This window comes from Phascolarctos cinereus, unplaced genomic scaffold (genome assembly GCF_003287225.1).
Source record: "Phascolarctos cinereus isolate Bilbo 61053 unplaced genomic scaffold, phaCin_HiC Scaffold_7;HRSCAF=346, whole genome shotgun sequence".
In the NCBI taxonomy this organism is placed as follows: Eukaryota; Metazoa; Chordata; class Mammalia; order Diprotodontia; family Phascolarctidae; genus Phascolarctos; species Phascolarctos cinereus.
This window is the reverse complement of record NW_027556180.1, coordinates 1,268,771-1,296,690: the sequence shown is the minus strand read 5'-3', so window position 1 is coordinate 1,296,690 and position 27,920 is coordinate 1,268,771. Positions and strand designations below refer to the sequence as shown.

Genomic DNA, 27,920 nt, shown 5'->3' with positions numbered 1-27,920 from the left:
CCACTGCGCCTGCGCAATGGCTGCGCGCCCTGCCCTCCGTCGTTTCTCTCGGATAGCCCCGCCCCTCACCCTCCTCTCCCAAGCCAAGTCTCACCTGTCACTCAAGAGGCCCCGCCTCATCCCCGCTCTGCTCCCTCCCCCAGGCCACTGAAAAGCCCGCCCAGAAGATAGAACCTGCCTCTAAGAAGCCTCCAATCCAAAGAGAGAGATAATTAAGCCAAGGTAACTAGGGGCAGCAGAGGGCGCCACCACCCCGGACATGAGGAAGGCCTGCCAGGCACTGGGTACAGCCTGGGCAAAGGCTTAGAGGCCGGAGATGGAATGCCAGTCTGCCCTCCAGGTTCAGTGCAGGAAGGGAGAGCAGGTGAAAACAGCCTGAAGACCCCGAGGGCCCTGATAGACAGTTCTGTGAGCTGGTGGTGTCCCCAGAGATGCCAGGTGAGCAGAGCCTGGGCTCTTACTAGCTGTGTGACCTCAGCAGAGTGATCAGGTTCCACTGTGTCATCCCCCCCGACTCGATACACTGCGATGACTCGCTGTCCCCCCCCAGAGCACCCGCCAGAAGCTCTGCTTGGCATTCAGAGTCCTTCATCATCTGCCCCCCTCCCTCTGCAGACTTCACCGTCCCATCACTTCTCAGCAGCCCTGGCCTCCTGGCTGTTTCACTAGCTGGACCCTCCTCCCCCTCTGGGCATTCTGTCTGGCCATCCCCAGGCCTGGAGCGCTCTCCCTTCTTGTCCTGCCTACCAGCTTCCTGTAAGTTCCAACTACAATCCCGCTTTCTGCAGGAAGGCTTCCCTCTGCGAACTTTCTCCTGTCTCGTGCTTGCTCATAAATGTTTGTCTGCATGTTTTCCTCTCGGTAGATTGTGAGCTCCTCGAGGGCAGGGGCTAGCTGTTGCTTTTTTGCATCCCCAGTGCTCAGCACAGTGCCTGGCACGCAGGAGCCACTTCATCGTTGCTGACTTTTGGACTGAGGTGGGAAGGATGTGTTCAGAGTTTAATGTGATGTAAAAGCAAAAGGCATCAATAAAACGTGTTTACCTTTAAACTTTTGACTAGGAGGCTGTTTGCAACCTGAGTTCTCCAAGACAACCAACTTCAGAGAACAGTGGGGTCCCTCCTCACAGCTGACCCTGCAATGGTTCAGAAAGACTGCCCTGAATCCCAGAAGGAGGCTGCCCAGGAGGGTGGGTGGGTACTGGGAAGCCAGGCCCAGAGAGACCTAGGAAGAGGCACAGGAGGGTGGCCGAGGCCCCATCACTCCCATGCTCTCAGTAAGTCAGGTGGATGTATCTGTCTTCACACAAGAAGTCGCTTCAAAAGAAAGGAAAAGATAAGGCATTCCTCCCTATCCCTCCCCTTTCCTTGTGCCCAGGGCTAATAATACAGATGGCCTGGATTGGGGATGGGGTGGGAACTTCCTGGTCATCCTCACCCTGATGACAAGCTCAGTGCTCTCCCAAAGGAAGAACTGAGGATCTGACCAGCCCAAACACTGGGTTTTCCAGGGAAACTCATGGAGCTCTGAGACCCAGGGCTATTTGGTCAGTTCTTTTAAAGTAGCCAAGAAACCAGCTCTTTGACCAAACAGCTGGGGCATGCCTAGTGTGGCCAGGTACCTTTCCTCCTGGCCTGGGCATGAGATGGGGGGCAGAGGGATGACACAGAGCTGGGGCTGACCAGGAATGAATGAGTGATCTCGAGTGACCTCAGACTTCTGGACCTTAGGTACCACTGAATCCAACTCCCTTATTTTACCAAAGGAGAAATTGGAATTCAGGTGACATCAGTTAGTTGATCAACATTTATGAAGCACCCACTATGTAGCAGGCGTTGTGCTAATCGTTAGGGATGCAAAAAGAGGCAAAAGACAGTGTCTGTCCTCAAAGAGCTTACAATCTAATGGGGGAGACAACATGAGAACAAATGTGTCTGAACAAGCTACATACAGGATAAATAAAAAATAATTAACAGAGGGAAGGTACTGAAATTAAGAGGAGTTGGTGAAGGCTTCCTGTTGAAAGTAGAATTTTAGTTGAGGCTTGAAGGAAGCCAGGGAGGTCAGTAGTCAGAGTGGAGAAAGGAGAGCCTTTCAGGCAGGGGGATGCCTGGAGAAAATGCCTCTAGCTAAAAGTGGGAGGGTTGTATTCATGGTACAGCCAGGAGGCTGAGGTCACTGGATGGAAGAGTATGTGTGGGGAGTCAGGTGGAAGAAGACCGAGAAGGTAAGAAGGGGCAGGTTATGAAGGGCTTTGAATGCCAAATAGAGGATTTTATATATGATCCTGAAGGAAATAGGGAGCCACTGGAGTTTATTGGGTAAGGGGAGGTGGAGGTGGTATATGACGTGATCAGACTTGCTGTTTGGGAAAATCACTCTAGTGGCTGAATGGAGGATGGACTGGAGTCAGGGGAAGACTTGGGGCAGGCAGCCTTGCACCCCTCCCCACCCACCAAGGTGGGGGCAGTGTCAAAGGACAGAAGGGAGCTATTGGAGAGCCGCTGCAGAGGTGAAATGGACCAGGGACGCTGCAGAGGTAAAATGGACCAGGGACGCTGCAGAGGTGAAATGGACCAGGGATGCTGCAGAGGTGAAATGGACCAGAGCTGCTGCAGAGGTGAAATCAACAGGCCTTGGCACCATATTGGATGGGGGGGGGGAGTGCGGAGCCCAGGATGACTCCTAGCCCTCTATAGTAATAGGAAAGGTGGGAGACAGAGAGGGTTTGGGGAAAAGTTAGTGAGATCCAGTTTGGGTTTGTTGAGCGGGAGAGGTCTACTGGCCATCCAGTTGGAGGTGTAAGCCTGGAGGGCCGCAGAGAAATCAGGGCAGGAAAAGTGGATTTGAGAATCCTCAGCATGGAGATGGCCATTGAACCCCTGAGCAAAGCAAGATAGCAGGTGCATATGCAGTTGCCCTTGCCCAGGGGCCCCCATCTCTGCTGTCCCTCAGAGTTCTGTGCCCAGGCAGGCCGTGGTCTTTGTCTAGGGTTCAGCGCTCTTTTCTCTCTCTTTCTTTTCTTTTTTTTGTGAGGCAATTAGGGTTAAGTGATTTACCCAGAGTCACATAGCTAGTGAGGGTTATGTGTCTGAGGCTGTATTTGAACTCAGGTCCTCCTGACTCCAGGGCCGGTGCTCTATCCACTGCGCCACCCAGCTGCACCAGATTCAGCGTTCTTACAGCAGGTTGTTTCCCTGGTCCTGTTTCCTCTGCATCAACTCCTACAAGTCTTCCATCAAACCCTCTGGCTTTTTTAAAAAGCAGGGCCCCGGGAAGCAGGGAGTTAACCTCTTTCAGAAGTAAGTTTGGTCCAAGGGCATGAAAGACCTCCCTTTCCAGCCCTCAGCCCATGTTTGGAAATGTGTTGTGCTTCTGTGTCTGTTTCCCCCTGGGAAAACAAACTCTGTCCATGTTAAAATCGGTGATCAGAGACCAGCACTGTGGAAATCCATTACACCTTGCTCCCCAAGAGGGAACCTCGATCCAAGTGGGCTTGGGGCACCTCAGCCAGCTGAGACTGGAGCAAAGGACACTGCCAAGTAGCCTGTGCCCATGAGGGTCCCAGACCTCACTGCTTCAGGAAGGAGGCCGGCTCTCAGGACCAGTCATGTTTGGGACCAACCTCTGTAAGGCTGGACGCCCTCCCGCTTCATTGAAGAGTTCGATGTAAGGGGCGCGGTGCTAGATGCTTCCTCTCAGAATACATTTGGGGTGTAGGTAATTATTTCGTCTGTCCTGGAGCTGTGTTAGGAGGCAGAAAGAAAAGAATGGTAGTAGGAAGAAACACTGTTTCTGTGGCAGTTGGGGGTGGTGGGAGGGAAGTCTGTATAACCATAGTCAGAGCAATGGCTCATTGTCTCCAAGGGCAGAGTGCATGTGGCATGGACAGGCCTGGCTGACCGAAGTGGCCGGTGCCCTCTGTGCCTGTTTGCTTGAGGCTCGAGGGATGGACTCATCCCTATGAGTCCTGAGACTGAATCTCACCTTCCAATGAGGGCTCCTGCCGATGGCCGTCCACCCTGTCTGAGGAGTCATTGTGGTCCAGGGAGAAAGCAGGAAGATCCAAGTTCAAATCCTACTTTCAGCTCTTACTACCTGTGTGAGCCTGGGCAAGCCAATAATCCAGTGAGTGCCAAATATACACTGGTCCCTGTGCTGGGGATGCAGAGACAAAAGCAGAACAGCCATTGCCCTCACTGGCCCTCAAAACTGGACCCATGCTCTCTGGCACCACTGAGAACTCTCATGTGGAATCAGGCCCTTCCCTGAAACTTGGAGCCTGTCCTACAGGACTGAGAAGTGAAGTCCCACAGCTAGGCTGGACAGAGGGTCCAAGGGTCTGGGACCCCAAAATACCTCTACTGGTGGCCAGGAGATCAGAAAAAGCCTGTTTCCTCATCTGTAAAATGGGGTTGGCGCCTCCTTCCTAATGTGGCTGTGCTGAAAACACAAGATGGCGGATGTCGAGCCGTTTGCAATCCTCACCCCCAGGCTGAAGCATGAGCTTGTCACCATGATGCCTCCTCAGAGTGGATGTGTCTGGCTCAGGAATGACCTCCTGGAGGAGCCCTTCTCATGATGTGAAGGAGGAAGCCTGAGAGCCAGGGCCTCAGACACCGACAACTTCCCTTCAGCCACTTTCTCATCTGTGGAATGGGGAGAAGAGCACCTCCTGCCCAGAGAGAAAAGTTATCCATGGAGAGCACTTGGGAATCCTGGAAGCACTTTGTAAACATTCTCTTCCTTTGTTATTATCTAGTCAGAGGATGTGAGTTCAAGTCTTTGCTGGGTCACTGACTCTGTGTGTGGGACCTCAGGCAAGCTGCTCCAGCCCCTGGTTCTCAGTTTCCCTGTTTATTAAATGAGGGGTAGAGCCAGACTCAATCAGAACCAGGTTTCTGTGCTGCAAACTGGCTTAGAAAGCCCCCAATTCCCATTACGTCATGTTTCATTTGTACTTCTATTGCATATTTCCCCAACACCTTCTCATCTGTGGACCTCCTGGTCTGCACTCTGTGTGTGTGTGTGTGTGTGTGTGTGTGTGTGTGTGTGTGTGTGTGTGTACAGGACTTAGCGTTTTTAGCACGTTTTCCAGCATTACTTGTACTTTGGGTCACCCTACAAAAAAGTGGGGAAAGATTCAAAGAAAGTGGACTTGAATTCAATCTACAAATTCATAAAAATGTTTCTTAAAAGAGACTTGAAGCCAGTGTGTCTCAGTTCTTGTCCAGTCAGGAAATGATCCCGTCCACCTGTGAGAATCTGCTGAGGGCCGGCCTGTCTGGGATGTGCCCAGGTGTGCCTGGGTGTGCTCGAGGTGCTAAACTGTGGCAACTGGGCAGAAGGTGGAAAGTACGCCAGGCCCTCAGAGGAGAGGAGTTCGAGGCCACTGGGCGGGGAAGGGGAGGCCTTCCATAACCTCCAGTGTGGAGCCCCTGCCCCGCCAAAGCTGGGGCTGTGCAGTTCTGGCCTCAGTCAAGGCTTGGGCTCTCTGCTGGGTGCACTGAGGGCTGCTGACCATCTGAGGGAGTCAGAAGTCTGGCCAAAGCAAGTATCTTGGGTTGACATTTGCCTCTTAGCCTCCAAATATGGTCAATGAGGGGAGGAGGGAGTGGTATCAGCTGCCTGGGCCAGCCTCCCTGGAGGAACTTTGTCCAGGCCACTGTGGGCACGCTGGAAGCCTCCTCGGACTGCCTGGCTCAGTGACTGGGGATCTTCTCTTTGGCTTGGCAGAGCTGGCAAGGAGAGCTTGGGAGAATGACCGCCCTGCTCGGAGCCAACAGCCCCCTGAGGAGGGTGGCGATCTTTGGGGGCACCCACGGGAACGAGCTTTCTGGGGTGCTTCTGGTCAAACACTGGGAAGAAGATGCAGCTGAGGTGCAGAGGACGGGTCTGCAGGTGAAGCCCTTTATCGCCAACCCGCGGGCCGTGCAGAAGGGGTCTAGGTACATCGACTGTGATCTGAATCGGGTCTTTGACCCTGCCCATCTAGGGTAAGGCGAGTACTGGGGGGTGGGTGGGGTGCTTGCCTCCCCCGATGCCCCTCTCTGGGTGCCTGGTCACCCCTTCCTGGCCTTTGACCAAGCACACCCCCTAAGGAATTTCACATGTTCATGATCAACCAGAGAGTGTCATGAACTTTGGAAAGCGCCTAGCCAGATGCTGTTGGAGGTGACCTGCCTTAGAAACAGTTACCAATTGTTGATCAGGCTCATAATGTCATAAATGTTCCTGTTTTTATAATTAAACCTTAAAAAATGTTTTCACTGAACAAAAAACTATTTTTTTCTCCATCCCAATCCCACCTCCCCCCCAAAAAAGACAAATATGCCGAGTCAAAAATCCAGATTCCCACGCTGTCTGTGTCCAAAGCTCTGTGCTGCCTCCTGCCCCCCGCCCACGCCCCCCTGGCAGGAGGTGGGCCCCAGCTCCTCCTGAGTGCTCTGGGGCTGCGCTTGGCCAGTGCTCAGACCTTGTTTTTTATAGAAGCTGATTTGAGAAACAGGCTCTTGTGGCCAGGGGCAAGTGGGGCAGCATGCCGACCTCTTGGGATGCCGGGGATGGGGGGACACTGGGGACCCACTGTCAGCGGGCTGTGCCCCCCAGAGACCAGCTGGGAAGGGCGGTGGCTCTCACTGCTCAGAAGGGGCCAGCCCACCCACCTCATTGGCCTTTAATCCTGTTTAAGTCGCCCCGCCCTTTGCCAGTCTCTGGCACTGCCTCTGTCACCAGTGTGCTGGGCCAGGCTGCACCTGTGCTCAAACCTGAACTCTCTCCAAGGCTGTATCAGGCAGCATGAGCCCGAGCCGGAAGGACGCCATTCGTGCCTGTGCTGGGCCTCAGACTGTGTCCACATGCAGGGCAGGGACCCCTGGAGTCCCCCCCCAAACTCCCAGCCTAAGCACCGGAGGATGCCTGTTCCCATCTGTGGGGCCACAGAGGAGTGTCTCCCCCACCCACAGGCCTGGAATGCTTTTCCTCCTGACCTGCCCCTCCACAGGCTCCCCACAGAGGTGAGCGCCCTCTCCTTCTGTCCTTGTCCTCACCTCTCTGGCGATGGGCTGCATTCCTCTAGCCATGTCCCCCTCCCCCCAGCCCCACGGAAGCCTCCTGAGGTCAGGGGCTGTTGCTGATTCACATTCCAGGCCTGGCCTTGTTCTTGGCCCTCTGCCCATTCACTGCACTGTGCAGCCTTAACAGGAGGTCAATGGAGGGGCTCTTGTGAATTAGTGACAGATTTGGGACGGATTTCCAGGACTGTGTGGATGTCAAGTAAAGGAGGCAAGCTTTCAGTGAGGTCATTGTCAGACTCCGGTCCTGATTTATGGTCCTCGTGATCGTGAGTGACCTCAAGGGACTTTGCTCTGCTGCTGGGGATCGGGGGACCCCAAGCAGTGGCATCAGTGTGGCAGGGGAGGAGAGCAGTGTAGCGGCACGCGGGAAGGCTGCGCATCAGCTCTGGGCTCTTACCAGCCTCCGCTGGATAGTTATCCTCCAGGGCTGACGATCTCGCACCGCCAGGTAGGGCACTGTGTCCGTCACCCATTCCAGGTATCCCAACAGGGGCAGCGGAATGCCCCCTCCAAGGCCTCGAATCACGGGGCGTCAGAGCGGGCGTCAGTGTTGGGAGGGACCTCAGAGACACGGGCGCAGGGGTCTTACCTGGGGTCTGTGAACTGTAAAAGAAAGCACTATTCTGATAACTGTGATAAAGCCAAACAACTGGCTTTCTTTGTAATCCACGTATGTCATTTGTGCATTTAACAACAGCATTCTGGGAAGGGCCCCTGCTCGAGCCTAGGCCCTCCTACCCAGGGTCACAAAGTGCCTAAAGGGCAGAGCCGGGATCTGAACCCAGCCTTTTAGACTCAGGCCTGTGCTCTCTCCAGATAATAGAACAAATGCCGGACAGCCAGCTGTCCGAGGGGCACTCCAGCCTCCTCGTGGCAATCAGTCGAGGGGCACGGGGAAGAGCCCACATCCCCAGAGCCGACCCAGAATCTCCCTAGAAGAGCGTGGCCGCCAGGGAGGCAGTTGGGCAGCGGCCTCAGCTGGTGGATGGCTGGCTTGCCCAGACTGTGGAAGCAGGCCCCGTGACCAGAGGCTGACTGCTGGGGTCGTGCAGAGAAGGACAGCTGGGCAGGCCGCCCTGCGGCCATCCATATCCTCCAGCAGACCTCTTTCCACGGCCAAGCCTGGGGCAGGCCTTGTGGCCAGCCCCGCCTGCCCCAGCACAGCCTGGCAGGCTGCAAAGGCTCCCCGGTGAAGACAGAGGCAGTGTCAGCTTTGAGCTTAGCGTTAATGGCTTCCTGAGCTTGTGTTTCAGTGGGATTTGTGGAGAGATGGCTCTGTCACCTCCTACAGGGAGCCCTTCCTGATGCCCTCCCTACCCCCAATCAGACGAATTTGTATCTCTTTCCTCTGGTTTTGTGAGATAGGCTTTGAGAAGGGCCTGGAAGCCTGGGGTGTGGCTCTGCGGGAAGCCTTTCTGACCCTCGTGGCTCTTAGTGGCCTCTTTCCAAACTCTCTTCTGTAGAGCGGAGCTCCTGAGGGCAGGAGCCAAAGGCTGATTTTTCTTTCTGTGTTTCCCACCGCTCAGCATTCCCTGCCTGGACTTGAGACAGGTGGAAGGGGCTGATGTGATGCATGATCCTTAGGGGTCCTGGGAAGCAGAGAGGCCTCACAGGGCCTGTGCCTGACTCCGGGACCCAGGCGGGGTGAGTGTCTGGTGCACGAGGAATGTGGAGTCACTGCTGCCTGCTGAAAGCCCCTCAGGGTCTGGCCACTTCTCCCCTTTTTTGTTTTCTCTCCTGTCCTTCTCCCTCCTGAGAATGCTTAAGCCTGATCTCTTTCTAAGGGGACGATTACCTTTATTCCTTAAAAACGTGTTTGCCAGGGGCAGCTAGGTGGTGCAGTAGATAGAGCACCAGCCCTGAAGTCAGGAGGACCTGAGTTCAAATCCGGCCTTAGACCAAACACTTGACACTTACTAGCTGTGTGACCCTGGGCAAGTCACTTAACCCCAATGGCCTAAAAAAAAATGTTTGTCTGTTTGTGTTTAAATGTTTACTTTGTCTTTTCAGCCATCAGCTGTGATAAAAGTTGTAAACTACATTGGTTGTGTGTGTGTGTGTGTGTGTGTGTGTGTGTGTGTGTGTTTATTGGAATGCACCCATGAGGAGGCAGTGGGGGCTGGGGAGCTTCTAGGAAGGGGGAGAGGGGTTTAAAATGATGGCATTTTGCCAAAGCATATTCTCTGGTTGGGGGCTCAGAGCTATGAAAATACTGATTCTTTTTTGCAGTTTCCCAAGAGGAGGAAGGAATATTCACTTATACCAAGGTTCCTGCTATAATAGGCTGGGCTAGCACTGAGGCAGGACCTCCACCATCTTGTTGGGATTGGTTTGAGAGGAAATCCAGTCTCACAGGGGAGGGGCCTGAAGGGGTCACTGGAGAGAATGACATGCCCCAAGGCGGGGGGTGGGGGAGGGGGTAGTTCAGCCCATAAAAAGGTTGTGGAATGAGTACGTGGCACCCCACCCATGGTACCCTACCCCATTACTACTAGATTGTGAATAAGGAGGTGGCGGGCCTCTGTCCTCTGCTCTGTTTGGACTGCGCCTGGGGAGCCCTGGTCAGTTCTCAGCATTGTGATTTCTAAAGGACACCGAGACAATATAAAGTGTGCAGAGTAGGACAAGAGGGCTGATGAAAGGTCTTGGGTCCGTGCTGTCCAAGCCAATGCCTCCCACGAAAGTGCCAAGCCACTCATGTTCATCAGAGCCTGAGGTCTCAGGCAGCTGCCCTGGCTGGCTTCTTGCACTGGGCCCTGATAGGTCCCTAGGTCTTTTCTTGCACCCTAAGTGGGGTGAGAGACCACTGCCTGCCCCTCATCCCAGGGGCCCTTCTCCATTGCCAGGCTTCCCTGCAGGCAAGACCTCTCCCACTTCTGACCCCAGGGCCTTGAATGAGGGAATGTTGAGTGAGACAGAAAGCAAGTGGGAAATCCAGGGGGTTTCTGGTCCTCCATTTCCCATCTGAGTGACTCATCCATCCGTTCCTTTATTCATTACCACATATTTATGAAATGCCTACTCAGTATTCAATACACCATGCTGAGTACTGGGGAATAGTCAAAGATAAAAAGACCCAATCCCTGCCCTCAGGAAGCTTACCCTCTAGGATGGACTTAGACACAGATAAATATAATCTGGATACAAAGGGATGTGTGGATGAGGTATCCCCAAGATTCTGAGTTGGGATTTTAGCGTTCTCAAGTGGCCCTGGGAAGGTTGGGGGAAGGGGATTGGGAAGCTCTGCCCAGCTGAGGGTATTCTTCTCTGGCCTTAGAAGATGAGGGGTACAACAGCTGGCTGAAAGGGGAGGGCATGAGGGTGGAGAGGGCAGGTGTTCTACGCCCAAGGGACAGTGTGAGCAAAGGTCCTCAGGGCATGCTCAGGAAGCATTGTCCTGTTTGGAACACAGGGCACAGCTTGGGGAGGTGGAGCAGGGGTTGGTCAGAATGGGAAGTAGGAGCTATTTGGTGAACGGCCTCGAAGGCCTTGTTAAAGAGCTGGGACCTCTTTACCTAGCTGCCTCATTTCCTACCTAGCCTTAATCACCGAGACCTGTTAAGAACGGAGCTTAGAAAGGCCAAGGTTCCTGCTACATCTGGACCATCTCCAGTTGTCTTGATCCATGGCTGGCCACTGGACCCAAATGGCTCCGGAGGAGAAAGTGAGGCTGGTGCCTTTGCCCAGTCCTGCCTCACTTACATCCAGTTCACTAGCACGTCATGGCAGCGCCTCTCTGAGGTCATGGTCCTCTTTGAGAACAGAGGGCAGGACAAGAGCAGGGACACACCAGGTCTAGGGTAAAAGGGCCAGGGGATAGCCCTTCATTGCTTCAAGCATCCATGAAGGCCAGAGATCTTCCTCCTGGGCCCCTGGGGTCACTCATTCTCCCCATCCATCCCCCAGGGGCCTCCCTGCACCCACTGCCCTTGGCCCTGACCTTGGAACCTGCTCTCTAAGGCCCTGGGCCCCTTCCTGAGGACTCTCCTCTCCCTCTTCTGCTCCCAGCAAGGAAACACTGGAGGACTTGCCTTACGAAGTGGTCCGGGCCCAGGAAATACACCTTTTGTTTGGACCCAAAGGGAGCAAAGACGCCTACGATGTGATTCTTGACCTCCACAACACCACGGCCAACATGGGCTGCACTCTCATTCTCGAGAGCTCCAAGAATGACTTGTTAATCCAGATGTTTCATTACATTAAGGTAACTTAGGTCTGAGGGGTCTGAAATTTTCATACATCCATCCCTTCATGCAGTCAGGGAACCCTGTGTCCGGGTGATTGACACGGGCTGAGTCAGTGGGCTGGCTGTCTCAGGGTGCTCCATCCCTGCCACAGTGGCTGCTTCTCACCCCTTGGTATGTCTGTATGAGCTGCTGGGCTGCCCTGCTGCTCCCCAGTGTTACCTGAGGCCCCCTGGAATCTGGATCTCCGTGGGGTTATCTTCCTGTTCTGAGTCTGCTCTGGTGCTAGTGATCCTGGGATCACCCTTCCCACTCCCACCCCGCCCAGCAGGAAGGGCCCCTTGTTCTGGTCAGGGGGTGGCTCCCCTGGCTTAACACTCCCTCACGCTGTGCCCAGCGAGGCCTCCTGGGCACAAATGGTTGGACAACCCTGGTGGAGCAGTGCTGCACAGGGCCCAGCACTCAGGGCTGAGAATGGAGAGGTCAGAACCAGTCCCTGTGGCTCGGAGCTGCCACACCTCCTAGGAAATGCATTTTGTTGTAGTTCTCACCTTGACCAACACCAGTGACTGTGAACATCTGCAGACAGAGAGCCAAGAAGGAGGGTGGCCTACTGCCCACAGCATGGGAGGTCTGGATTAGTGATGTCTATGGTGACATCCACCCATGAGCCCGACTGTAAGAGACTACCTGTAAGGAGGAGTGGGGGTCAGGAGAGGGGGGTGGGGTCTGCAAGTTTGGCTCATCTCAGTGGCTAGAAGCTGGGAGCTGGGGCAGCCAGGGAAGCCCAGGAAGCCTGTACTCCTGACCCAGGCCGGGAGGCACCAGGTCCACAAGACCCCTTTTCTGCCTGTTCCCCACCTGTCTTCTGGCTGAACATTAACCGCTGTGTAGTGGAACCCAGAATCCCTCTCCCAATTGGAAGGAGAGGGGAGCCCCCCCTTACCTCCCAAGGGGCGCAGCCTGAGTCCCTCCAGGCCCCACCCACCCTATAGAATAGACCAGTATTTATTAAGCACTCTACTGTGTTCTAGGCACTCTTCTGTGCACAAGGATACAAAGAAAGGCAAAAGCCAGTCCTGCCCGTGAGGGGCTTACAATCTAGAGGAAAGGCCCTGGAATAAAGGGGGGTTGGGGGAAGGCTCCCTGTAGAAGATGGGATTGTAGCTGGGAGGTCAGGAGGCCAAGTGGAGGAGGAGAGGCATCCCAGCATGCAGGACTGCTGGAGAAAATGCCCAGAGCTGAGAGATAAAGAGTCTTGTTGAGGGAACAGCCAGGGGGCCTGGTGGCTGGATCAAAGAGTACCCATGGGAGAGTCAGATGGAAGGAAGGAGGGGGGCCAGGTTGAAAAGGGCTTTGAATGCCAAAGGGGTTTTGTATTTGTTCCTGGAGGCCATAAGGAACCACCGGGGTGTATTGATTGGGAATGACTGATCAGACCTGAGCTTTAGGGAAATCACTTTGGGAGCTGAATGGAGGATGGACTGGGGGAGCAGAGATGAGAGGCTTGGAATGGGCAGACACCCCACCCCCTCAGGCAGCTACTGCAATGAGCAGGTATGAGGAGATGAGGGCCTGCACCAGGGTGGGGCAGGGTCAGAGGTGAGGAGGTGAATTCCGGAGATGAAATTGACATGTTGGATCTAGGGGTGAGAAAGGCTGAGGATTGCAGGATGAGGCCTAGGTTTGGGTGCCGGAGGGCCTGGGAGGGTGGGGCTGCCCTCTACCGTGCTAGGGGAGGTAGGGGCAGGGGAGGGTTGGGGGGAAAGATAATGAGTTCTGTTCCGGACATGTTGAGTTTAAGGTGAATGAATGAGTGAATGAATGAATGATTTATAGATACTATGTGCCCATCACTGGGAATACAAATAGAAGAAGCTCAGGGCCTCATGGGGGAGCAGAGGGAAGGTTTCATTTAAAGACTGATGGAAAAAGCCTCAGTCCTTAGGGGAGGGCAGCAAAGCAGAAGGTCTGGCCCTCCCTCTCATGTTACTTCCACCATAGCAGCATCTGAAGTTGAGCCACCAGACAGGGCCAAGGACGTTCCCTTGATGCTGGGGCCAGGAAGCACTCGCTCGTGGCCCATCCGCCACCTTTCAGGCATGGCTTCCCTGGGGTCTCATCTTTCTAACACACTTTGTGGTCAGTCCCATTGAGGCATGCTCCCATGTCCTGTGGGTGCCAGTCAGCCCTGTCCCATCTGCATGGGGTCTCATCTTTCTTTCTTTCTTTTTTTTTTAACTTTCTTCTTCTTTCTTTTTTTTTAATATATAAATTTATTTATTTTTAGTTTTCAACATTTACTTCCAAATGATTTTGAATTCCATATCTTCACCCCATCTTGCCCCTCCCCCACCCCAAGATGGCATGCATTCTGAATACCCTTCCCCTAGTTCCCTCCCTTCTATCTCTCCCCCCCTTCTCTTATCCCCTTCCCCTTCTATTTTCCTGTAGGGCAGGATAGATTTCTGTACCTCATTTCCTGTATTTCTTATTTCCCAGTTGCATGGAAACATTTTTTTTAAACATGTGTTTTTAAAACTTTGGGTTCCAAATTTTCTCCCTTCCTCCCATCCCACCCACCCTCACTGAAAAGGCAAGTAAGAAAATACAGGCCATACATGTGTAGTTATGCAAACACTTCCATAGTAGACATGTTGTGAAAAACTAACTCTATTTTCCTTAATCCTATCCTGCCCCCCATTTATTCTATTCTTTCTTTTGACCCTGTCCCTCCTCAGAAGTACTTCCTTCTGATTACCCCTTTCCCAATCTGCCCTTCTCTCATCATCCCCCTGCTCTGTTGTCCCCTTCCTCCCCTGTTTTCCTGTAGGGTAAGACAGATTTCCATACCCAATTGAGTGTGTATGTTATTCCCTCCTTAAGCCAAATCCTATGAGAATAAGATTCCCTCATTTCCTCTCACCTTCCCCTGTTTCCCCTCCACTGTAAGAACCTTTTCTTGTCTGTTTTGTGCAAGATAATGTACCCCATTCTACCTCTCCCTTTCTCCTTCTCTTAGTATAATCCTCTCTCACCCTTAATTTTATTCTCCAGATATCACCCCTTCATCTTCAACTCACCCTGTGCCCTCTATCTATCTATCTATCTATCTATCTATCTTCTATCTATCTATCTATCTATCTATCTATCATACATAAATTTTTCCCCTCACTACCCTAATACTGACAAAGGTCTCATGAGTTATAAATATCATCTTTCCATGCAGGAATGTAAACAGTTCAACTTAATAAGTCTCTTATGATTTCTCTTTCCTGTTTACCTCTTCATGTTCCACTTGAGTCTTGTATTTGAAAGTCAAATTTTCTATTCAGCTCTGGTCTTTTCATCAAGAATGCTTGAAAGTCCTCTATTTCACTGAATGACCATTTTTCCCCTGAAGGATTATACTCAGTTTTGCTGGGTAGGTGATTCTTGGTTGTAATCCTATCTCCTTTGCCCTCGAATATTATATCCATGCCCTCTGGTCCTTAATGTAGAAGCTGCTAAATCTTGTGTTATCCTGATTGTGTTTCCACATACTTGAATTGTTTCTTTCTGGCTGCTTGCAATATTTTCTCCTTGACCTGGGAACTCTGGAATTTGGCTACAATATTCCTAGGAGTTTTCCTTTGGGGATCTCTTTCAGGAGGAGATCTGTGGATTCTTTCAATTTCTATTTTGCCCTCTGGTTCTAAATATCAGGGCAGTTTTCCTTGATAATTTCTTGAAAGATGATGTCTAGGCTCTTTTTTTGATCATGGCTTTCAGATAGTCCAATAATTTTTAAATTCTCTCTCCTGGATCTATTTTCCAGGTCAGTTGTTTTTCCAATGAGATATTTCACATTATTTTCTAATTTTTCATTCTTTTGGATTTGTTTTACAGTGTCTTGATTTCTCATAAAGTCACTACCTTCCAATTGCTCTATCCTAATTTTTAAGGAAGTATTTTCTTCAGTAATCTTTTGGACTTCCTTTTCCATTTGGCCAGTTTTGCTTTTTAGGGCATTCTTCTCCTCATTGGCTTTTTGGACCTCTTTTGCCATTTGGGTTAGGCTATTTTTTAAGGTGTTATTTTCTTCAGTATTTTTTGGGTCTCCTTTAGCAAGCTGTTGACTTGTTTTTCATGATTTTCTTGCCTTGCATTGCTTCATTTCTCTTCCCAGTTTTTCCTCTACTTCTCTTACTTGCTTCTCAAAATCCCTTTTGAGCTCTTCCAAGGCCTGGGTTGATTCATATTTTTCTTGGAGGCTTTGGATGTAGGAGCTTTGACTTTGTTGTCTTCTTCTGGTTGTATGTTTTGATCTTCTTTTTCACCAAAGTAAGATAATATAGTCTGATTCTTTTTGCGAGGTTTGCTCATGATCCCAGCCAACTACTTGAGTTTTAAACTCTTTGTTAAGGTAAAAGTCTGCTTCCAATGTGGAGATTGTACTGTCTCAAGCTTCGGGTGTTTGTACAGCTGTTTTCAGAGATACTTGTAGGGACCTATAAATTTTCAGTTCTTCCAAGGTGGTATGATAAGGGGCAAGGTGTTTACTCCTTTCCTGGCCTGTGCTCTGGTCTATGAGGGACCACAAGCACTCTTTTCTGTCTTCGAGCTGTGAGGAGGAGTTTCTCTCTACCGCCACTACAAGCTCTACTGCACCAGTGCTCCTCCTTGCCCCAGGATCACCACCCAGAACTGTGACCCAGATCCAAGCACAGGCAAAGCAAGAAATTCCTGCCTCAGCATCAGCAAAGAGATCCCTGCAGTCCCTCTCTGATCAGCCACTGGATTCCCCCTCAGTCTGTGGGCCAGAAGCTCAGGATGCAGCCACCGCCCTGGCACTGGCGCTCTGCGCTCTGTGCTCTGTGCTCTGGAACTGGCTGTGACCTAGCTCTTCTCTCACCACAAAAACAGACTTTTCTGTTTTTTCTGGAAGCTGCCACAGCTGCCGGTGATTCAGTCCTTTGATGCCTGCTCCAGGTTCGTTGGGGCCTATGCACCTGTGCCATGATGCGAAATACACCTTTCTGATCAATCATCCAGGTTGTCTTGGGCTGGAAATTTGTTTTACTCTGTCTTTTTGTGGGTTCTGCCACTTTAGAATTTGTTTAGAGCCTTTTTTTAATGGGTATTTGGAGGGGTTTGGGGGAGAGCTCAAGCAAGTCACTGCTTTCACGCCACTATCTTGGCTCTGCCCCCCCTGGGGGTCTCATCTTTCTAGCACGCTTTGTAGTCGGTCCCATTGAGGCATGCTCCCGTGGCCTGTGGGTGCCAGTCAGTCCTGTCCCATCTACGTGGCTTCCATGGCGCCAGTGCGTCATGCCCTCCATGCCTTCTTTGCAGAATTCCCTGGCTCCACTGCCCTGCTTTGTGTATCTCATTGATCACCCTTCTCTGAAGTACGCCACCACACGCTCTGTGGCAAAGCATCCCGTGGGTAAGTTGCCACCATTTCTTTTGTGTCGTAACTGAATACACTCATTTGTGGTTTCAGGACCAAGGAATGAAAGAATCAGGTACCAGGTCCCTGGCAGGTCCCCCTACCCTGAGCAGGAGGCCCAAGCTTGGGGGAAGGCGGATGAACTTTTCTGGGGACCTTGAGCCTGCCGTGGTTGTCTTGATGTGGCCCTCCACTGTGTGCTTTTCTGTCTACACTGGGGTGGACACTGTTCTACTCATGGTCCAGACCCAGAGGACAGGCAGGCTCTGCAGAGGGGTCCGGCTACCACCTCAGAACCAGCCAGTGGCCAGAGTCTTGTCTTCTGTGCCCTGCCTTTTGGACTCCTCAAGGTCATGTCCACATTCTTCAGACTAAGCCTGTGTTTGGGTCTTTTCTTTTTAAATAGTTCACTTATAAGCCAACCCCTGGGGCTCTGTCCTGTGAGGATGGTCAGCTGTTCAGGAGAATTGGTGAGATTGGAGCCCTTAGGCCAACAGCTCCGACTCCAATCCAACTAGATTGGAAGGAATTGGCCCACACAGTGTCTGCCAGGAATGGGCTGGGGGCAGGGCGCTCTCAGCCACAGGGTTAGAATTCTCTGTGTACTGGCACCAACGAAGGTCCTCCCTTCAGAGCCTCGTGGATTGAGTCTTGGGTGGGCTCCCCCAGCTGGGCAGTTCATACAGAAGCAGAAGCTTCACCACTGTTCTCCCCTCCCCCATGCATTCTGTTCCCCTCCCCCTCACCATCTTCAGCCCACGTCTGGGAGCAGAATCCCAGCAAGTCCACACTCAGTGCATGGTGCATCTCCGAGGAGGACCTCTTAGCTCCACGAGCTTGCCTCCCTACTTAACCATCCGACTGCTTGTCCCAGAGCACATTCAGCCTGGCTCCCCTGCCCATTCCCCTACTCCATGCCCCCATTCGTAGAGTCCAGACTCGATTCTGGCCCTACATCCTGCCCACACCTGGGGTGTCAGGGTGCTATTCATCCATCCTAGGAGCAGCTACTTCCTGGGGCTGGGACCTACACAGGAGAGAAGGAGAGAGGAGCCAGGGGGTGCCCCTGGGCACAGCCTCTGGTGGTCCTGGGGGAAGTGCCTGCCAGCACACATGGTCGAGACAACCTGCCTTGTGCAGATATTGCACACGCTTATGCAACCCTGAGGTCAGGTGCAGGCTGTTCATCTGTACGCATACATGCATCAGCCCACCCAGAGGGAGTCACCTACATCTACCAAGCAAAGAGGAAAATACAAGAAAAGGATGATGAAATCACATGTGAGAGAGGAAATTAAGGAAGGAGGATGACAGGTGGAAGAGGGAGCTTGTGGGGAGGCATGCAGTGCAGAGGCAGAGAGGCCTGGGCAGGAGACAGTGGCTAGAATCATGGAGCCTCACCCGGGGCCTCCGAGGTCTCCTGGTCTGGCCCCTGATCCCCAGGGAGGACACAAAGGCAGTGGGGAGGTCTCAGATCACAGACTCCCTCTGGGCCTTCTCTCCACAGGTGTAGAGGTTGGTCCCCAGCCTCAGGGGGTTCTCAGAGCAGATATTCTTGATCAGATGAGGAGAATAGTACAGCATGCCCTGGATTTCATTCAGTGTTTCAATGAGGGTAAGTCATGATCCAGCCTGGGGTGTATCTAAGGTAAGGAGCTGGCTTGCTCAGGAAGCTGGCAGAGTGAACCAGACTTCCTCTGCTGGGGTGTGGGCTGAAGCTCTCATTCATCCGGGGGGTCCCCCTGGGCCAGGGTAGATGCCTTCCCCTCCCCAACAGGGTGCTCAAGACCCTTCCCAGGGGGCTTCCTATCCAGATCTGCAATGGGAAGCCAGAGTGGTCAATTATAGGAGAAAACCCCTGGAGAGGAAGAGGCCAAGTCCTGGGCTGGCCCCCAGGGGTGCCGGGGGAGGGGCTGAGTCCCTGGACCATGGGTTGTGTCCCCTGCTTCAGAACCCTCTCCTCTGGCTGCTTGGTTTTCCCTCTCTCCCATCCTGTGTTTGTAGCTCCCAGAGATCTCCCCTTCACCTCCTGGGGTTGGAGCCAGCAGAGCCTGTCTTAGTGTGGGAGAGGAATGAGGCCCAGAAGGTCCAGGTGGCCTTAAGGAGGCACCTCCTCAAGCTGGGGGCCTCAGCTTCCTGCGCTGTGGAAAGGAGAGACTGAATTGAGCCTTGTCCGAAGGTGTCCACACTTCTAAGAGAGTCTGGGGGAGACTCATTGCCCAGAATGAGCCGCTGGGGGGCTGTGGTCTTTTGGTCAAAGGGGTGTGTGTATGTGTGTGTGTGTGTGTGTGTGTGTGTGTGTTGTGTGTGTGTGTGTGTGTGCTCAAAGATGAGCCGGCCTCGACACATGGCAGGTGCCACCTGAGGCTGGCTACAGCTGCCTCTGGGGTGGCAGAAGCTCCCAGTCAGAAGACCAGGTGACAGACAGAATGCTGCAGCACTCCCTAGTCTCCAGGCTCAGCCCCCAAAGGCACAAGGGGGGCTCCAGAACCGCTTTGGGGAACCGTGGAGAGACACAGGGCACTCCAGAGGCTGGGGGTCCTGAAGAGTTCTGTGTGGAAGGGTTTTATTCTTTTTTTCTTTCTTTTTTTTTTTTTGGTGAGGCAATGGGGGTTAAGTGACTTGCCCAGAGTCACACAGCTAGTGAGTGTTATGTATCAGAGTCCAGATTTGAACTCAGGTCCTCCTGACTCCAGAGTCTGTTCTCTATCCACTGTGCCACCTAGCTGCCCCCCACGGAAGGGTTTTAGAGACTGAAGGACGTGTGGGCTGCTTTCCCTAGAAGAAGTCATGCCCTGGGAAGGTGGCTCTCTGCTGCGAGACCATGAAGAACGCCCAACCCCCTCAGGGGCAAGACACTGGTGGTGCCGGGGGCAGAGAACTATCTGCCCAAGCTTCCAGAGAAAACACCAAAGCCAGCCACTCCTCGAGCTTGAAAGAGTGGCCACGAGGGCAAGAAGAGTGGAAGAAATGAAGCAAGAGCTTTAAGAGACATCGAGAGTTTGGCGGAAGAGGGAGCACTTAGAACAGGGTGGGCAAACCTGGCCTGAGAAGTCGACCCCCTTAGATCTGGAGTCGTGACCCCACGAGACGACTTTCAGGAAAAGTCAAAAGATCGGAAAAAAAGAGAAGGAAATGTAAGAACGATGCCCCAGGAAACAGGTTAAAAAGAGAGAACTTCCTGAAAGTTATGACCAAATAGTCAGTCCACTAGCATTTATGAAGCACCTACTATGAGCCAGGCGCATGCTGAGCGTGGGGATACAAAGAAAGGCAAGAGCTGCACCTCAGCCTCCAGGAGTTAGAGTTGAATGGGGGAGAAGACAAGCCAGAAACAGAGTAACCTGGGGAGCCGCGCCCAGAAGGCTGGGGGAGCATTGTAAAGGAGCTCAAGAAGGGCTTCTCAGAGGGGGGATTTTAGCTGGGCCTTGAAGGGAGCAGGAGGTGGGAATGAGGAGGGTGTTCCAGGCATGAGAAGCAGCCAGACCAGATGGAGAGTCTTGTGTGAGGCACAGGAGGGAGGCCGGTGTCACTGTCCTCAGACAGCGCAGAGGGGGTATCAAGTCAGATGGGAGGAGGCAGGAAAGGGCAGAGAGGGCCCGCTATGCGCAAAGAGGGCCTGCTATGCGCAGAGCAGAGGATTTTACATTTGATCCTGGAGGTGACGGGGAGGTGGGGGGTCAGGTCTGTGCTCTAGGAAGATTGATTTGATAGCTCAGTGGACTACGGACTGGAGTGGGGAGACGCTTGGACGCCCCTGAAGTTGATCGTAAAGTGGGAATCTGAAAGAAAGTGTCAGAACCAGACGTCAGGCTCTGGGCTTGGAGACGAGAGAAGGGGCAGTGGAGGAGGAACGAATCACTTTGATTTTAGATTTTTGGTGTGCATCAGATTCCTTTCCAAATCGAGGAGAAAGTATAAGAAATTATAATGAAGAGAAAATATACTATTTAAAGTCAATTGATGAATGTCAGTGGGATAAATTCATCCATAAAACAGAAAGGATTAGAAAGCAGAATTGATCAATGTGTTGTTTATAAGAAACACATTTGAAACATAAAGATTCACACAGTTAAAATGAGAGGCTGCAGTAGAATTTATTCCTCTTTTTTTTCTTTTTAAAAAATTATTTATTTAGTATTTTATTTCCCCCCAGTTACATGCAAAAACAATTTTTAACATTTGTGTTTAAAACTTTGACTTCCAAATTCTCTCCCTTCCTCCTTCCCTCCCTCCCCATCTCCCTTCATTGAGAAGGCAAGCAATTTGATATAGGTTACACTGGTGTAGCCATGCAAAACATATCCGTAATAGTCGTGCTGTAAAAGAAAACAGACAAAAAAAAAACTCAAGGAAAAAAGTCTGCCTCAGTCTGCCTTCAGACACCTTCAGTTCTTTGTCTGCAGACATGTAGCATTTTTCATCCAAAGTCCTTCAGAGTTGTCTTGGATCATTGCATTGCTGAGAAGAGCTAAGTCATTCCCAGCTGGTCATCGCACAATACTGCTGTTACTTTGCACACAGTCATGTGTGCATGTCACTTTACATCAGCCCATGTGAGTCTTTCCAGGATTTTCTGAGAGCATCCTGCTCATCATTTCTTATAGCACAATAGTATTCACATCACAACTGGACACTACAACTTGTTCAGCCATTCCCTAATTGATGGGCATCCCCACAATTTCTAAGAATTTATTATTCTCTTAGATGAATTTAAAACAGGTATTAATTATGTTATCAGACAAGGCAGCAATAGAGATAGACATAGTTTTTTAAAAAGAAAGATAAGAAAATTACATTATATTTAATGGCACCATAGATAATGAAATAATATCAATGCTTATTACATATGCACCAAGTGTTATAGTATCTAAGTACTCAAAAGAAAAGCTAGTTGAATTATAGGGAGGAATGGACCACAAAACTCTAGGAGTTGGAGACCTCCATATACCCCATTCAGAGCCAGAAAAAATTAACAAAAAGATAAATAAGAAAAAATTTAAGTAATGGAATACTAAATGGGAGTAATAAGGAATATATATATTCTCGGATGTGGATAGCAACTTTATAAAAATTCACCATCTCCTAGGGTATAAAGAAAATTCATAAATAAGTGCAGAAAAACAGAAATATTAAACACATTCTTTTCTAACCACCACACAAGAAAAATTATAATCATTAAAGGGTTTTTGAAGAAAAGATTCAAACTACAGTGGAGTCTAAGTAATTCAATTTTAAAGTATTCATGGGCCAAAGAACACATCATAAAAATAAAAAGACAGGAATATGGGTGACCAAATTAAGGCAGTTGGGGTGTGGCTGGAGTGGAGGGGGCAGATGTGGGAGATGTGGTGCACATGGAAAGGTCAAGGAGTATGAGGAATGAGAAGAGACAGATCATTAGTGACCTTGCAGAGAGTTGTTTTGCAGTGTGTTTGGTACTGAGACCAGATTTCAGCAGTATGGAAGGAGGGCAGGGCAGGGGAGGACTTGGGATTTGGGCTTTGAGTTCTGCCTCTGCCAGTTAACTCCCTTGTGTGACTTTGGGCCAGTCAGTCACATGTTCTTAGGTCTCAGTTTCCTTGCCAGCAAAATGAAGGTGTGGTACTAAATGGTGATGAAGGTTCCTTCTGGGCCTCAATCTGTTGGCCTGTGACCTTGAGTTTGACCCCAGGGCCCAAAGCCCACCCCTGCCACTTGCTTCCTGTGTGACCTGAATAAATCAGCCCCCCCACCCCCCCGAGGGGGGGCTTTGGTAAAATAAAGGAGTAGAGTTAGATGGCCTCGAAGGTGCTTTCTATGACCCTGTGGTGCTCGCTGAGATGCTTGGAAAACAAAACCCTCAGGACTAGCTCCCCTTCCCCATCCCCATCTGTACTAAGCAGGACTTCCTGTCCTCCCCCTCAGGCCTCTGGAGCCACGCCCAGTGACCTCTCTGGACTGGGACCTTGGAGGCCACTTAGGTGGATCCCCAGATGTGGACAGTGGAGGCCTGAGCCCTGAGGACATGCTTACCCTTTCCCTGGGGGGGAGCTGGGGATGTGCCCCTGCTCCAGGCGGCTTGAGATCCAATTGACATGCCTTTTTTCTGCCTGTTGTGTCCATTTCTAGGAAAAGAATTCCCTGCCTGTTCACTGGAGGTTTACCAGGTCATGGAGAAAATTGACTATCCTCGTAAGGAAAATGGGGAGATAGCTGCTGTGATCCATCCCAGGCTGCAGGTAAAGCTTGCATCAAGTGCTCCTGGCCAGGCCTGGGCCCTGGACTGGCTTTGGGGCCCACAGTAGGAGCAGGCAGCAGCCAGAGGGGCCTGATTCAGGCTGCCTGTGGCTGGGCTTTTCTAAGGCTGAAAACGAAGAAAAACTGCCTTGTGATTGTGGGCACTCAGTGTTCTTTTCCCAAAATGTTTCGCTATCTCCAGTGCTGCGTGGGGAGTCGGGAAGTGTGTGTTCCTTGACTCTCCCTGACCGCCGGTGGTTACTTCCCTCTCAGTCCCACTTTTCTCATCTGTCAAGTGCGTGGCCTAAGGGTCTGACTACATTTCTCTGAATCTCATTTCATCCTATTTCTGGGTTCCCAGCTCAGCCACGCCATGCAGACTCCCCTCCCGCCTGCCTCTTGCCTTCCCCGGGTTTATAAGCGCGCCACCCAAATCCTCGTCCTCAGGGCCAAGAGCTGCTCACCTACCGGCCCATGGACCCCGGCAGCCCAGCGTCTTTGGGCCGGCAGGCGGGCAGGCTCCTTCTGTAGTGGGCCTGCTCCCTGTGTCTCGCTCCTTAATGATCATCACTGAGAGGGCACTTGAAGCTTCCCAAAGCACTTGTACACAGTGTGACACTGGATCCTCACAAGCACCCTGGGAGGGAGATGTCGTTACTGTCCCCATCTTACAGATGAGGAAACTGAGGCAGACTTGCCGAGTGTCCCGCAGCTAGCTGCTAAATGTCTGGGGCAGGACTTAAACTCATCTCGGTACCAGAAACGTGGGGACCCCAGCAGCAGCCAGCATCATACATCTGGCCTCTCCTGTGGCCCTTAGCCCTGCGAGCATAGAATCCGTGCTTGTGCGTGAACTTACTAGCATGCCCCTTCAGGACAGAGGTAGTGGGGGGAGGGGCAAAGAGGGGGGGCCTTCCTTCCATCTGTCCATCTGTCCATCCCTCAATCCATCTGTCCTTCACTCCTTCTGTCCATCCACCCTCCTTCCATCCCTCATAATGCAATTTAATTCAACCATCATTCGTCAAGTACTCCCAGTCCATTAGTATGCCGGCTCTGTTCTAATCAATGGGGAAACCAAGGCAAAACCAGAGCAGCCCCTGCTTCCAGGGAGCTGACATTCTGCTGGGGGAGACAATGGGCACGTGTACACAGAAGTCACCACAGGACAAATGCAAAATAAATGACGGTGAGTGGGGAAGGAAATTCAGAGCCTGCACTCTGGGTCTGAGGCCTGAGGAGGCCTGAAAACTGTTTCCTTGTAATCTGACATTATTCTATATTCAAGCCATTTCCAGCTGAGAGAGAGGGGGACAGAGAGGAAGGGAAGGAGACACAGAGACAGAAGCTGGTTGGAATTTTGAGCAAAGAAAGGTTAGAACGTGTTGAAATGCAGTTTTAGGCTAACCTTCTAGCAGTCTCTAAACAGCAGCCCCTCTCCCCCTCGCAGCCACTGCTTCACGGGGTTGGGGAGAATAGGTCAATGGCCCCCTTAATCAAGGCTGAGAGGCAATCTTCCTAAGGACGCCTCAGAGTCTGCCCTGGATGGCTGATGGCCAGAGCACACGCCCACAAAAGAGGGAGGACCTTGGCCAGGGGGGTGGTCAGACCCCAGCTGCCAGGCCCAAGCCTGGAGCCCTCCCTGGTCCCTTTAGGAGGAGCTTGGAACCAGGGAGTTGTGAATGGGGAAAAGAGGAAGGGGTACTGTGTGGCCCTGCCCAGCTCTTAGCCCGGACACCTGGGGCAGGTTGCTGGTTGGGGCCCAGGGTGGATGCTGGTAGAATAGGATAGGATGTTATAAAGGGACAGGGGGTTAAGACCTCAGCACTGGCAGAAGAGTGAGAAGATGTGGGTTCTGCTCCCACCAGGCACAGCATCTGGCTTCCTCAAGCAAGTTCATTTCTGTCTTTGGGTCTCAGTTTCCCCCTCTTGCAGAAGAGGGGACTGAAAGAAATCTAGTCCAAAGGTCCCCCTGCTCACACAGGGCCAGAGCCTGTCTGCTTGGGAGAATTCTCACTCCTTATGCCAGCATGAGGGGTGAACGTGGTATGGTGCCAAGCCTAAGAGAATTAGCAGAGAGCTGAGCCCTGACTCCTGCTCCCTGGGTGACCTTGGATTGCAAGTCCTAGGATTGTAAGTAAGGTCAAGGTTCTAGAACCAGTCCACCCCCCACCCCATTTTACAGATGAGGAAGATGAGGCTCAGGAGAGCTTAGGTACTTGTCCCTCAAATCATGACTGGGTCTTCTGACTCCAAATCACCTCCTTCATCTGTAAAATGGGCCCAAGAATCCTCAAACTCCCTGCCAGCTGAGGCCAGGGATGAAAGACCCAGAGGGGCAGTGTCAGCATCTGAGCCAGGTGCCAGGCCAAGGTGGGGCCACCTCTTGGAGGGTCCACAGCTTTCGTTGTCCGATGAGTCTGATCTTAGAGAGAAGACAAATGGAGCCTAATTGTTTCATTTCCTCCCCCTGCCTTCTTTACTGAGAGGATCAAGACTGGAAGCCGCTGAACCCCGGGGACCCCGTGTTTCTCACGTTGGATGGGAAGACCATTCCATTTGACGGAGACAGCACAGTCTACCCCGTGTTTGTGAATGAGGCTGCCTACTATGAGAAAGGAGAAGCCTTCGCCAAGACTGTCAAAGTGACGCTGACTGCAAGGAGCCTCAACTCCCTGTCCCCTTAGGGGGGCAGGGGGGGCAGCCCCCCTGAGGGCAAGCTGGTGCCTTATTCCTCTAGTGCCCCTGGCACCCAGCTCAGTGCCTTACACAGAGAAGAGGCTCTACCTGCGTTTGCTGCAGGGAGAAAAGGTGGCAGATTGTGACCAAGGCACACCACCTCTCTGAACCTCAGCTTCCTCGGGCAGGGAATGGAAGGCAAGGGCTTTGCCCGCTCCAAGTGATGACCTGAGGCCTGTCCCTGCCCCTTCGTCTGTGTGTGGTGGGAGCAGAAGTGAGATGCTTAATAAAAGGCTCCTCTTTCTGGTTGTCCTTCCTTGGAAGAGAAGGGTGTGGATCCGACTGTGGGAGCCCAGACCCCGGCCATCACGTCGTCCCGTTCAGCCCTCTCAGAGGGCACCATTCTGGGGACTGGGGAGGGGAGGAGGCTCCATCCAGACAGACTCGATCACAGAAAAGTTGGCTGGAGGCCTTGGCAAACTAGAAATGCCCTGTCCCATCCAGAGAGACCCGAGGCCAGCAGCCTGCAAAGTGAGCGGCTCTGGCTGCTGTGGGGGACCAGGTGGTCTGTGCTGGTCGCCAGTGTGAGGTACTCCCATCTAGGCAGCTGGCTTGTCTGCCCCACTGGGCCTGCATAGGAGGAAGGGCTCCAGCCCCAAGGCCTGAACTAGGAAGTCTGGGGGGAAGGGGCAGAATTCAGTTATTAATGGTAGTGGAGGAAGGGATGGACAGAGAGATGGTCTAAACTAAAGTTCTACTGGTCAAGGAGAGAGTGAAGACCTGGGAAAGCAAGGGGCTAAAGGAGAGGAGGGGGCTGAAGGAGGGGGAGGGGCTGACTGATACAGGGCAGGAGACTGAAAGGGGGGGAAGGGGCTGAAGGAGGGGGAGGAGCCAGAGTCTGAACTTGGGGTGTGAGAGTCAGTGGCACCTGGACCCTCTGGACAGTCCCCCACCCGGCATTCCATTAGCACCTGCCCCTGGACTGACATTCCGGGACAAGCCAGCAGAGCCCCAAGGATCTGGACCTCATAGAGGCTGGGCTTGCTCTGGACCTCCCTGAGATGCTCCAGGGCAGCTCTATCATTTCTCCCTGTCCAGGGAGCCCTGATGGCAGATGTGGTGAAATTCAAGCCCAGTGAGGAGAGCTTTTGCAAAGGGCCCTTTCCTACCACCAGGAATGTAAATAGGCAGATCCCTTTGCTCACCCCTCCCCCTCCAACATAGAAGCCATTTGGGCCCTGGCTCTACCTTGGGCCTCAGCCTTTCCTTCTCTTCCCAGACTCTCCTTGCCCCCACTGTCCGTGATCTCTGCCATCTCCTTAAGCAAAGAATGGAGGGGCCCATGCGGTGTGTGTACACATGTGCACGCACACACACATATACACACACACACACACACACACACACACACACACACACACTTTGTCAGTCCTTCCCACCAGTGGCTCAACCCTGACATTTCCTTTTTTCCATCCTTCATTCTTTCTTAAAGTTGCCTCCCTTCTGTCTGGAGAGGAGGAGGCAGCTGTGTTCTTCAGGTGATTCTGGGAACGGGTCTGTGAGGCTGTGTCCACATGGTCAAAGACTCCAGCAGACCAGCACAGAGCAAACGGAGCCGTCTCCCCAGGCCAGCCATCATGGCAGTCCTCCAGATGGCTCTGTCTGGTGCCTGGCCTCATACACTGGAGAAGAGCTTGGATGGGACTGACTGCCTAGTCCATTTATGAAGCCTCAGAGCAGACCCAGAGCTGCCCGGGCAATCTGCCCAGGACGCAGGAGCTCTAACCATGGGGCTCCAGGGCAAGGCTTGGGGAGGGGAGTCAGTGGGGTCTGAGGTCACCTCTAAGTCCATGAGGCCTCGGATGGACTAGCCTTTACCTGCTTGAGCATCAAGGCCATCCCTAGTGCCAGGCATCTTAGGAGCCCCTTTAGAGCAGGACAGGACCTCACCTGGGAAGGGGCTTCAGGCTGCCAGGCTCTGGAGCTGGAGGAGACCTTTGCTGCCCTCTTGGCCCACGCCCATTATAAAGAAGAGGAAAGGGAGGGGGGAGGAAGTGGTAGAACCTCGTTTTGATGCCAGGCCCCTGCCCCACCCCCCAGTGGCCATGGTGGGCTTGTGGCCCCTGGTTCCTGATGCAGTGAAGCGAGCCCCTCCCTGGGAAGGGACAACAGACTCTGCTTAAGGCCTGAACTATCTTGTGTCTTTCCCACTCCCTGGTTCTCTGGTTGTGTGTATGTACAGACATCTCAGCCTCAGCCCCAGTAGGCTTCCTCCCCTCCCATTTAGCCTTCATGGGCCTGGGGTCTGAGAAGAAAAAAAAGGGAAAGTGA

The 27,920-nt window shown here is 52.3% G+C and overlaps 1 protein-coding gene across 3 annotated transcripts; it reads left to right on the top strand.

The window, feature by feature from the left end:
- Positions 1-22: 22 nt before the first annotated feature.
- Positions 23-25,892, top strand: ASPA (aspartoacylase). 3 transcript variants are annotated; one of them, XM_078147478.1, is made up of 7 exons: positions 23-222; positions 5,737-5,996; positions 11,085-11,280; positions 16,595-16,688; positions 18,199-18,306; positions 22,803-22,912; positions 25,400-25,892. In XM_078147478.1, the coding sequence occupies exons 2-7, from the start codon at positions 5,761-5,763 to the stop codon at positions 25,595-25,597; spliced, it is 942 nt and encodes a 313-aa protein (XP_078003604.1). In that variant the 5' UTR covers positions 23-222; positions 5,737-5,760; the 3' UTR covers positions 25,598-25,892. The 3 variants fall into 3 exon arrangements, with proteins under 3 accessions (XP_078003604.1, XP_020820415.1, XP_078003605.1); XM_020964756.2 differs by lacking the exon at positions 23-222 and having other exon boundaries at positions 5,588-5,996; XM_078147479.1 differs by lacking the exons at positions 23-222; positions 5,737-5,996 and adding an exon at positions 8,628-8,720.
- The last annotated feature ends 2,028 nt before the right edge of the window (positions 25,893-27,920 follow it).